The sequence below is a fragment of the Amblyraja radiata genome, unplaced genomic scaffold (genome assembly GCF_010909765.2).
Source record: "Amblyraja radiata isolate CabotCenter1 unplaced genomic scaffold, sAmbRad1.1.pri S69, whole genome shotgun sequence".
NCBI classification, from domain to species: Eukaryota; Metazoa; Chordata; class Chondrichthyes; order Rajiformes; family Rajidae; genus Amblyraja; species Amblyraja radiata.
In genome coordinates this window covers 178912-192052 of record NW_022630163.1, presented here as the reverse complement: position 1 = coordinate 192052, position 13141 = coordinate 178912, and the positions used below count along the sequence as shown (strand labels likewise).

The 13141-nt window shown below is 46.3% G+C and overlaps 1 protein-coding gene across 1 annotated transcript in view; it reads right to left on the bottom strand.

Annotated features, from left to right (window-relative positions):
• LOC116969528 (antigen peptide transporter 2-like) overlaps positions 1-13141 on the bottom strand; it is a 33386-nt gene that overhangs the window by 5105 nt on the left and 15140 nt on the right. Inside the window, exons 6-7 of the mRNA XM_033016383.1 lie at positions 10308-10436; positions 5565-5753 (exon numbers count right to left, since the gene is read on the bottom strand). Of these exons, the coding sequence (XP_032872274.1) occupies positions 5565-5753; positions 10308-10436 (318 nt within the window). The remainder of the gene's footprint in view (positions 1-5564; positions 5754-10307; positions 10437-13141) is intronic.

Here is a 13141-nt window from a genome sequence, read left to right as displayed (position 1 = left end):
TTTCCATTCTCACGCTGACCTTCTGCCCTGTGCCTCCTGCATTGCCATAGTGAGACCACACACAAACCGAAGGAACAGCACCTCATGTTCCACTTAGATAGCTTACAGCCCAACATGCTTCATTCACCAATTTTTGGTAACTAAGCTGCAACATCCCACTGCCCTCCTTGCCCCACTCCCTCTATTTCCTTGCACATATATCTCTTCCTCTGCTTCACATTTTGTGCTTTTTATCTTCCTCCCATCTCTGGCCTGTGTCCACCCATCTGCCATCAATCGTCTCCCAGTCACCTATATCCACCTATCACTTACCAGGCTTTGTCCCACCAACTTCCCTTCCAGCTTTCTCTCCCGTATTACAATTAGTCTGAGGAAGGGTGCAGGCCCGAAACATCACCGATACATATCCAGAGACTCTGCCTGACCCACTGAGATACTCCAGCACTTTAAAGGGCCTGTCCCACTTGGGCGTTATTTGGGTGTCATTTACGCGACACCATTTACGCGTCATGATGCACGAGGCGTTACGCGCGCATGGCACGTGCTGAGACGTGGTGTCGTAGGCAATGACGCACAGTTGCGCGCGGCGCCCCAGGATTTTGGAATTCTCAAAATCCTCGCATGCCACCTGTGTGATGCGCAAATGACGCCTAAGTGAGACAGGCCCTTAACGCATTGTCCTAAAGCAAGAGGGCCTATGCTCACGGTGAGAGGAGAGAATCATGAATCAAACAGTGTTGAAACAGGCCCTTCGGCCCAACATGCCCATGCTGATCAACATGTCGGCCTACATGAATGCCACCTGCCTGTGCTTGGCCTATATCCTTCTAACCCTCACATTCCTATTAAATCTTTCCCCACTCACTTTAAACCTATGTCCACTTTCCACTGGTTCTCAATTCCCATAGTCTGGGTAAAAGACTATGTATTTAGCCTACTCCCCCCATGATTGTATGCACCTCCATAATATCACCCCTCATCCTCCGGTGCTCCAAGGAATAAAGTCCTAACCCGCTAAACCTCTCCCTTTAACTCAGGCCCAATGTTCTATAGATTCAGGATCAGTTCCTGTGGATTGGAGGATAGCTAATCTTATCCCACTTTTCATGAAAGGAACGAGAGAGAAAACAGGGAAGTACAGACCAATTAGCCTGACTTCGGTGGTGGGAAAGATGCTGGAGAATAATTAAAGAGGAAATAATGGGGCATGTGGATAGCAGTAAAAGGATTAGTCCAAGTCACCATGGATTTATGAACGGAAATTCATGCTTGACTAATCTTCTGGATTTGTTTGAGGATGTGACAAGTAAAATGGATGAAGGGGTGCCAGTGGATGTAGTGTATCTAGACTTTCAGAAATGCTTTGATAAGGTCCCGCATGGGAGACTGGTGACTAAAATTAGAGCACATGGTATTGGGCGTAGGGTGTTGATGTGGATAGAAAATTGGTTGGCAGACCGGAAGTAATGAGTAGGAGTGAACGGGTCCTTTTCAGAATGGCAGGCAGTGGCGAGTGGAATGCCGCAAGGCTCAATGTTGAGGTCGCAACTGTTTTCCATATATATTAATGATTTGGAAGAGGGAATTAGGAGCAACACCAGCATGTTTGCGGATGACACAAAGCAGGGTGGCAGTGTGAACTGTGGAGAGGATGTTAGGAGGTTGCAGAGTGACCTGGACAGGTTGAGTGAGTGGGCAGATGGGTGGCAGATGCAGAATAATATAGATAAATGTGGGGTTATCCACTTTGGCGGCAAAAACTCAAGGGGGCAGATTATTATCTCAATGGGGTTAGGTTAGGTAAGGGGGAGGTACAGCGAGACCTGGGTGTCCTTGTACACCGGTCACTGAAAGTTGTCATGCAGGTGCAGCAGGCAGTGAAGAAAGCTAATGGAATGTTGGCCTTCATAACAAGAGGATTACAGTATAGGAGTAAAGAGGTTCTTCGACAGTTGTATAGGGCTCTGGTAAGACCACATCTGGAGTATTGTGTACAGTTTTGGTCTCCTAATTTGCTAAATGACATCCTTGTGATTGAGGCAGTGCAGCGTAGGTTCACGAGATTGATCCCTGGGATGGCAGGACTGACATATGAGGAAAGATTGAAAAGACAAGGCTTGTATTCACTGGAGTTTAGAAGGATGAGGGGGATCTTACAGAAACATAAAATTACAAAAGGTCTGGACAAGCTAGATGCAAGAAACATTTTCCCAATATTGGGCGAGTCCAGAACCAGGGGTCACAGTCTTAGAATAAAGTGGAGGCCATTTAAGACTGAGGTGAGAACAAACGTTTTCACCCAGAGAGTTGTGAATTTGTGGAATTCCCTGCCACAGAGGGCAGTGGAGGCCAAGTCACTGGATGGATTTAAGAGATAGTTAGATATAGGTCTAGGGGCTAGTGGAGTCAAGGGATATGGGAGAAGGCAGGCACGGGTTATTGATTGGGGACGATCAGCGATGATCACAATGAATGGCGGTGCAGCTCAAAGGGCCGAATGGCCTCCTCCTGCCCCTATATTCTATGTTTCTATGTTTTTCTGCCCTCGAGTCCTGGCAACATCGTCATCAATATTCTTTGCACCCATTCCAGCTTAACAATATATTTCCTATACCAGGGTGAACAAAAGTGAACACAATACACCAAGTCTTACACAACTGTAACATAACCTCCCGACTTCCATACTTCATACTCTGACTGATGAAGGCCAATGTGCTGCAAGCCTTCTTGACCCCATCCTCTCTACCCGTATCACCAATTTCAAGGAACTATGTATCTGCACTTCCAGATCCCTCTGCTCTACAATGCTCCCAAAGCATCAACCAGTCACTGTGTAGGTCCTGCCCTAGTTAGACTTTCCATAAAGCAACACCTTACATGTATCACATAAAACATGATATGTCATTGGTATAGATGATAAACACCAATGCGGTGGCAAGTAAGAATGTCCTTGTTCCTTTGGTGGTACATGTTCATTAGTGATAGGAACAGAATGAGGCTATTCGGCCCACCAAGTCTACTCCCCCATTCAATCATGCCTGATCTATCTTGCCCTTTTCATCCCATTCTCCTGCCTTCACGCAATAAGCCCTGCCACCCATACTAATCAAGAATCGATCTCTGCTTTAAAAATATCCATTGATGGCCTCCACAGCCGTCTGTGGCAGTGAATTCCACAGATTCACCGCCCTCTGACTGAAGTAATTCCACCTCACCTCCTTCCTAAAGGAATATCCTTTAATTCTGAGGCTATGACCTCTGGTCCTAGAATCAGCCATGAGTGGAAGCATCCTCTCCACATCCACTTTGTCCAAGCCTTTCATTATCCAGTACGTTTCTCTACGCAGATACATGTGACTACTAAACCCGTGTGACTTTTCAAGCAGCTTCAGGTGTTTAACTCCAGGGTGCTACACAGTGGAAAGGTCTGGTTGTGGTGGAGATGTCCTTTATTCAGCATTGACCCTGGGCTGACTGGGGTGTCCTGTGGGTTTACTGTCCACACCTGATCCCTGTGTGTATTGTTGCAATGTCACAAAATGTCGAGATTTTAAAAATCAAGTCTGTAATTTATCCCATCAGATAAGGCATAAAAAGAAGTTTAATTTGACACCAAATTCACTTTCATATCTTCAGTATTAAATAAGTTATGGCCATTTTCATATTCGGAAATTAGCATCTTGTTCCCTATTGCTTTTCCATTGACTGAATACAAAAGCTGTGATCGAAGACAGTCAAAAGCCCATAACTTTCTTAAAAATTAAGGGAACTGAAAGAAATGTTCAGATATTAAACATTGAAGCATTCTGAAACAAATATGAACCAATCTTACTTAGATAACTTGAAATTAAAGCACATAATTAGTTAGTTACCTAATTGTAGCTAATTACAAAATTCAATTACTAGATCTAAACATCACAGTGTTTTGCCTTCCATCACAGTGAGGAGGAGGTTAACTGTGATGGATGTTTCTGTAAATTGAATTGTGTGTCTGTAGGAAATTGTCTTTGTTGGTATGGCTGTGGAAACGGAGTTTCGTTTGAGCCTCACTGAGGTTCAAATGACATGTAATAAATGACGACATGACATGACATGACATGACATCTATCAATTTCTTAAAAATAGATTAACATTTTTAAATAATCTTAGTGTCCAAATGACAGTCACACAAGAATTCACAATATAACATAATTTTTAAATCTCATTGTCATGAATTTATAGGCCAAATGGAAGGAATTTAGTGTTTAATACCTGCAAATTAATGGCCATTTAAATAATCTTGCGAGTGTTTTTTTCTGGAACGCGATCAATTGGAACGTTGCGGCTGCGGTGATTTGAAACCCCATATCGGCAGGAAAAATACTGCCGGTTCGTATGGGGAAAAAATCACCGTTTCGCAACTTAAAATGTGAATTAATGGCATCTTAAGAAACACTTTTATACATAAAAATAAACGACTATCTTTTACCTTTCCCCTACGTAAAATCCGTCCCCGTAGGCGGCGTTGACGGCTTTAGAAGCTGATTTTAAAACTACTCCAGCGCTGAACTTGTCGGGCAAATTAAAAAATAAATACACAGAACGGCCGTCGGAACAATTCTTCGACAAAAGCTTGCAGTCCAACAAAATATATCCAGGACCAGGTCGGAGAAAACCGCGTTTTAACCCCGCCCCCACCACCCCCCCCCCCCCCTCAAATGTGCCAAATCGCGCACACAGCCAGTGGCAGAATTGCAGCGCTGCTGAAGGTAAGTATTTTAACATACCTATACATTGGGCACAAGCGGCACACACACACCAGTTTGCATTGATGGCGCCAAAGTAGAGATGGTTGAAAACTTCAAATTCCTATGGGGTGAATATCACCACCAACTTCTCCTGCACCACCCATATTGAAGTACCAACCAAGAAAGCACACCAATGCCTCTACATCCTTAGAAAGTTTAGGAAGTGTGGCATGTCCCCTACAACTCTCACCAACATGCACAAATGCACAATAGAAAGCATTTTAACAGGATGCATGACAGCTTGGTTTGGGAACGGCTCCATCCAAGACCTCAAGAAATTTCAGCGAAATCAGCCCAGACCATCACACAAACCAACCTCCCTTCCATTGACTCAATGTACTCCTCACTCTGCCTTGACAAGGCCAGCAGCATAATCAAGGACAACTTGCACCCTGACGACTCTCTCTACTCCCCTCTCCCATCAGGCAAAAGGTATAGAAGTGTGAAAACGCACACCTCCAGATTCAGGATCAGTTTCTTCCCAGCTGTGATCAGGCGACTGAATCATCCTACCGCAACCAGAGAGCAGCGCTGAACTACTATCTACCTCCTTGGTGACCCTCACTATCCTGGATTGGACTTTGCTGGCTTTACCTTGCACTAAACGTTGTACCCTTATCATGTATCTATACACTGTAAATGGGTCGAATGTAATCATGTATTGCCTTGCTGTTGACTGTTAACACCAAACAAAAGCTTTTCACTATGGAGGCCATTATTTCACTATACCTCGGTACACGTGACAATAAATAAACTAATTAACCATCGTGACATTACCTGTAAAACTGGGACGTCGGGCTTCGTTGGGTAGGAGAAAGTCACGTCCTTGAACTCCAGGTGACCCTGCAGAGATTCTGGCACCAATGTCCCATCAGTGCGAACACTGGGCTCACGGTCGAGGTATTCAAAGACTTTCTCCGCTGCTCCCACAGAATGGGTCATTTCCGAGTACATGCGGATCAGAGTCTGTGCAGTGAGAAAGCAGCGCGGTGATCATGGGGGACACTGGAATACGGCAGCACCCACACAGACACACAGACCTCCCCAGCACTGAGTGGACCACACTCACGTACACACACTCACTCATACACACAGCCCCAACACTGAGTGGACCACACTCACTTAAACACAGATACACACAGATACACTGACCTCCCCAGCACCGAGTGCACCACTCTCACTTACACACAGTTACACACAGATACACTGACCTCCCCAGCACCGAGTGCACCACTCTCACTTACACACAGAACTCATCCCAGTTTGGCAAAAAAATAAATCAGGGAAGGTAGTGCATCCGTGGATAACAAGGGGAATCAGGGATAGTATCAAAACAAAAGATGAAGCGTACAAATTAGCCAGAAAAAGCAGCCTACCAGAGGACTGGGAGAAATTCAGAGACCAGCAGAGGAGGACAAAGGGCTTAATTAGGAAAGGAAAAATAGATTATGAAAGAAAACTGGCAGGGAACATAAAAACTGACTGCAAAAGCTTTTATAGATATGTGAAGAGAAAAAGATTAGTTAAAACAAATGTAGGTCCCTTGCAGTCAGAAACGGGTGAATTGATCATGGGGTACAAGGACATGGCAGACCAATTGAATAACTACTTTGGTTCTGTCTTCACTAAGGAAGACATAAATAATCTGCCGGCAATAGCAGGGGACCGGGGGTCAAATGAGATGGAGGAACTGAGTGAAATCCAGGTTAGCGGGGAAGTGGTGTTAGGTAAATTGAATGGATTAAAGGCCGATAAATCCCCAGGGCCAGATAGGCTGCATCCCAGAGTACTTAAGGAAGTAGCCCCAGAAATAGTGGATGCATTAGGGATAATTTTTCAAAACTCTTTAGATTCTGGAGTAGTTCCTGAGGATTGGAGGGTAGCTAATGTAACACAACGTTTTTTTAAAGGGAGGGAGAGAGAAAACGGGGAATTACAGACCAGTTAGTCTAACATCGGTAGTGGGGAAAAGGCTAGAATCAGTTATTAAAGATGGGATAGCAGCACATTTGGAAAGTGGTGAAATCATTGGACAAAGTCAGCATGGATTTATAAAGGGTAAATCATGTCTGACGAATCTTATAGAATTTTTCGAGGATATAAATAGTAGAGTGGATAAGGGAGAACCAGTGGATGTGTTATATCTGGACTTTCAGAAGGCTTTCGACAAGGTCCCACATAAGAGATTAGTATACAAACTTAAAGCACACGGTATTGGGGGTTCAGTATTGATGTGGATAGAGAACTGGCTGGCAGACAGGAAGCAAAGAGTAGGAGTAAACGGGTCCTTTTCACAATGGCAGGCAGTGACTAGTGGGGTACCGCAAGGCTCAGTTCTGGGACCCCAGCTATTTACGATATATATTAATGATTTGGACGAGGGAATTGAATGCAACATCTCCAAGTTTGCGAATGACACGAAGCTGGGGGGCAGTGTTAGCTGTGAGGAGGATGCTAGGAGGCTGCAAGGTGACTTGGATAGGCTGGGTGAGTGGGCAAATGCATGGCAGATGCAGTATAATGTGGATAAATGTGAGGTTATCCACTTTGGTGGCAAAAACAGGAAAGTAGATTATTATCTGAATGGTGGCCGATTAGGAAAGGGGGAGATGCAACGAGACCTGGGTGTCATGGTACACCAGTCATTAATAGTAGGCATGCAGGTGCAGCAGGCAGTGAAGAAGGCGAATGGTATGTTAGCATTCATAGCAAAAGGATTTGAGTATAGGAGCAGGGAGGTTCTACTGCAGTTGTACAGGGTCTTGGTGAGACCGCACCTGGAGTACTGCGTACAGTTTTGGTCTCCTAATCTGAGGAAAGACTTCCTTGCCATAGAGGGAGTACAGAGAAGGTTCACCAGACTGATTCCTGTGATGTCAGGACTTTCATATGAAGAAAGACTGGATAGACTCGGTTTGTACTCGCTAGAATTTAGAAGATTGAGGGGGGATCTTATAGAAACTTACAAAATTCTTAAGGGGTTGGACAGGCTAGATGCAGGAAGATTGTTCCCGATGTTGGGGAAGTCCAGAACAAGGAGTCACAGTTTAAGGATAAGGGGGAAATCTTTTAGGACCGAGATGAGGAAAACATTTTTCACACAGAGAGTGGTGAATCTCTGGAATTCTCTCCCGCAGAAGGTAGTTGAGGCCAGTTCATTGGCTATATTTAAGAGGGAGTTAGATGTGGCCCTTGTGGCTAAAGGGATCAGGGGGTATGGAGAGAAGGCAGGTACAGGATACTGAGTTGGATGATCAGCCATGATCATATTGAATGGCGGTGCAGGCTCGAAGGGCCGAATGGCCTACTCCTGCACCTATTTTCTATGTTTCTATGTTTCTATACACACAGATACACTGACCTCCCCAGCACCGAGTGCACCACTCTCACGTACACACACTCACTCATACACACATCCCCAGCACTGAGTGGACCACTCTCACATACACACACTCACTCATACACACATACACAGACCTCCCCAGCACCGAGTACACCACACTCACATACACACACTTCACCGGGTGGAGCCGTCAGTGATGGCTGCCTCACCAACGGTCTGTCTGTCTTTTATTGTTATTTTTAGTGTTTTAAAAGTATGTGTTAATGTTCTCTGGTTTGTTTTATGTGGTGGGTGGGGGAGGGGATCAGAGGAAACTTATTTAAATCTCTTACCTTGCCAGAGATACGATTGTTTTCCGGATCGTATCTCCGGTCGCTCTGCGGCCTAACATCATGGAGCTGGCGGCCTTGCTCGAGACTTACTTTGAGCCCCACCGCGGGGCGTGGACTTACCATCAGAGCCTGCGATCCCTTACCTGGTGTAATGATGTGACCCGAACACATATTTATTAAATCACTTGCAGCATAGGATCTGCAATACGTTACAGCTCCGAGCTGCTACATCTACTAGCTAGCGTAGGTGACCTCTTGATATTATAAAGCACGTACTAGACGGAGCTACTACTAACAAGCACTATAATTGGCTACCATGCAATAGCCAATCTACACCTGGGTTCGATGCTCCAGCCGAGGCCTGCGGATTTCAACATCGAGGAGCTTGCAGCCTCGGGTGGAGAACGATGTCGACCCGGGGTCCGATCGCCCGGCGCGGGGTAGCTGAGATCCCCCCTGATGCAGGAGTTGGTTCGCCCCGATGCAGAGGGCCCAACCGCCGGCTACTGGAGCCAAGATCGTCCCGTCAACGGAAGGCTCAAGGCCCCCAACCGTGGAAGAACAATGAAGGGAAGAGATTGAACATTTTTTTCCGCCTTCCATCACAATGAGTAATGTGGAGGAGTCACTGTGGTGGATGTTTATGTTAAATTGTATTTTCTGTGTATTGTTGCTTTTTATTGGTAAGACTGTACGGCAAATCAAATTCCTTGTATGTTGCAAAACATACTTGGCTAATAAAGAATGTTTATGATTATGATACACACACATAGAAACCACCCCAGCAACATGCATCACACTCACGTACACACACTCACACACACAAACACTCACGTACACACACATATACACACACAGAACTCTCCCCAGCACCGAGTGCACCGCACATATGTACACACACCCACACACGCACACACAGACGTCCCCAGCATTGAGTGCACCACACTCGCGTACACACACTCATACACACACACTCCCCAGCACCGAGTGCAGTAGACTCACATACACACACTCACACACACACACACACACACACACACACACAGACGCAAACACACACACACACACACACACACACACACACACACACACACACACACACACACACACAGAACCCTGCCCAGTACCGAATGCACCACACTCGCGTACACACACTCACACACACACAGAACCCTGCCCAGTACCAAATGCACCACACTCACGTACACACACACACACACACACACACACACACACACACACACACACACAGAACCCTGCCCAATACCGAATGCACCACACTCGCGTACACACATTCACACACACACACACACACACACTCACATACACACACGCACACACACACACAAACCCTGCCCAGTACCGAATGCACCACACTCGCGTACACACACTCACACACACACACACACACACACACACACACACACACACACACACACACACACACACACATAACCCTGCCCAGTACCGAATGCACCACACTCGCATACACTCACACATACTCACACCCACATACTCACACACTCACACACACACACACACACACACACACAGAACCCTGCCCAGTACCGAATGCACCACACTCGCATACACTCACACATACTCACACCCACATACTCACACACACACACACACACACAGAACCCTGCCCAGTACCGAATGCGCCACACTCGCGTACACACACTCACACACACATACTCACACATACACACACATACACACACACATACACACACACACACACAGAAACTTCCCCAACACCGGTACTGCCAATGATCCCAATCGTCCGCCCCGGATCAGCCAGAAGAGCAGCGGGAGCGGAAGGTCATCGAGAAGGGAACATACCCGCACATAGATCCCAAAGTCCATCTGGTAGAGGATGAAGGCGATGAGGTTTCCACTGGTCATCTGCCCGTCGTTCACCAGCAGCTGCCCACAGTACAGCATGACCACTTGCATCAGGAGCATGGCCAGCTGTATAAACACAGGAGGAGGGAGAGTGCAGGGTCAGACACGCAACACTGCCGACACACGCACAAAGGAGGGGCTAGCAGGAATGGCTCGTACACTTCACTTTCAGTCTGATCTAGAGTGGGACAGAGGATTGATGAGGGCAGGGCAGTGGGCTTTGTCTAAATGGACTTTAGCACAACCTCTGGCTAGGTTCCACATGACAGGCTAGTCTGGGAGGTTAGATCACGCAGGATCCAAGGACACTGGTCAATTGGATTCAAAATTGTGTCAAAGCGTAATTGTGGAGGATTGTTTTTCTGATTGGAGACGTGATCAGTGGAGTGCCGCAGGGGTCGGTGCTGGGCCCACTACTGTTATCTACGTTAATGATTTGTGAGTAAACGTGGAGATGACACCTACATTGTTGGCGTACAGGATAGTGATGAAAGATATGTTCATTCACTACAGCATCCAGATCAGTTGAGAAGGTGGGTCAAGGAATGGAAAACATCATTTAAATTTGACTATTTGTAAAGGGTACAGAGAAGATTTACGAGGATGTTGCCAGAATTCTAGGGTCTAAACTACAGGGAGAGGTTGGGAAGGCTGGGACTCTATTCCTTGGAGAGCAGGAAGATGAGGGGTATTCTTAGAGACGTGTATAAACTCATGAGAGGAATAGTTCGGGCAGATGCACAGAGTCTCTTGCCCAGAGTAGGTGAATCGAGGACCAGTGGACATAGGTCTAAAGTGAAGGGGAAAAGATTTAATATGAATCTGAGGGGTAACTTTTTCACACAAAGGGCGGTGGGTGTATGGAACGAGCTGCCAGAGGAGGTAGTTGAGGCAGAGACGATCCCAACATTTAAGAAATACCTAAATAATGGAAAGGACAGGTTTGGTGGGATATTGGCTAAATGTGGGCTGGGGGGGAGTTAGAGTAGCTGGGACATGTTGGCCGGTGTGGGCAAGTTGGGCTGAAAGGCCTGTTTCCATGGTGCATCACTCTACGGCAAGTGTGAGGTGTGCGCCTTTGGCATATCAAACCCGGGAAGGTCTTAGAGTAAATTGTCGAGCCCTGGGGAGTGTTGTAGAACAGAGTGAACAGGGAGTACAGGTGCACGGTACCGAAACGTGGTGAGTCAGATGGACAATGCGGTGAAGAAGGCATTTGGCACGCTTGCCTTCATTGTGAAGGATATTGAGGATAAAAGTTAGGATATCATGATGGAACAGGACAAGTCATTAGTGAGACCATACTTGGAGTAACGTGTGTATTTCTGATTACCCAGTTTGGGAAAGATGTCATTAAGTTGGAAAGGGTGCAGAAGATATTCACTAGGCTGTTCCTTGACTTCTTCCCTACAGCCATCAGGCTATTAAACACTACAACCTTGTAAACTATAAACTACAATAGATTATTATTATTATTATTATTATTGCACTGTTATTGTTTGGGTTTTTTCTGGGCTTTTGTTATATTATTTATTATGATTACATATTCTGTTGTCTTGCAGCAAGTAAGAGTTTCATTGTTCTATTTGGGACACATGACAATAAAACACACTTGACCAGTTCTAGAGAGAGGTTGGATAGGCTGGCATTTTATTCTTTGAACGTTGGTGCCTGAGAGGTGACCTTATTGAGGTGTACAGGATCATGAGGGGTGTGGAGTGGATAAAGTGAACATTTACCGTATGTTTCTCAGGGTAAATGATTCCAAAAGTAGAGGGCATAGACTTCAAATGAGAGGGAAACAAATTAAGAGAGAACACTCAGAGGGTTGTCTGTATCTGGAATGAGCTGCCAGGGGGAAACAATTATGACTTCCCATTGACCCCGTTTATACTTCACACTGCCTTGGGATAATCACGGATCAGTCTCACCCCGGTCACTCCCGCTTCTCCCCTCTCCTATCAGGCAAGAGGTGCGGAAGTTTGGGAACACACACCTGCAGATTCAGGGACAGTTTCTTCCCAGCTGTTCTCAAGCAATTGAACCATCCTCTCATCAGCTAGAGTGCGATCTTGACCTCCCATTTACCCCATTGGAGACATTTGAACTACCATTAACCGGATTTCAATGTTATATCTTTGCAGTAAATGTTATATTCTATCTATCTATCTATTCATATCTAAAACTGAATTTGTGCTCTTTGGGTTTGCACAGTTTTTCTATTTGCGCAAAATCGGTATGTGATAGCGCTACGGTTTTTCGCCAGCTCACTCATCGTTCTCCTGTGCTGCGAGTGCAACAAGTTTCATTCCGATCAGTAGTATATTGTAAATGTAAGCGAGGTTCAAAAATTGTAAAAACGGTGCGTGCACAGATCGATTTCCTCTCCTGCCAATCAGCGCCGTGTTGATTGGTCTCTTCTCCTGTCACTCCCAGGGACGGTCCGCCCCTTCTTGCGCCATCGTGTCTTTACTGGAACTGAGGGGACGCTGCGGGTGGCCGGCGGAGGTCTCAACCGGACACAATTTTCGGAAGGAACAGAAGCGTCCAAGCCCGGCACCGGAGATGTCGCCAAATGGAAAGCAGAGTCTGATCACGGCGCAGGAGACCATCCACTGTGAGTCCCAAACGCATCACCATCACAACGCCCCACAGCTCTAGCCCCTTCCCCTCTGGTTCCCCTCACTGGCTCCTGTCCCACTCCTCCATGATACCCCCCTCCCCCATGGCTCATCCCCCGTCTTTACTCCGAGCTCTCCCCCCACCCCACC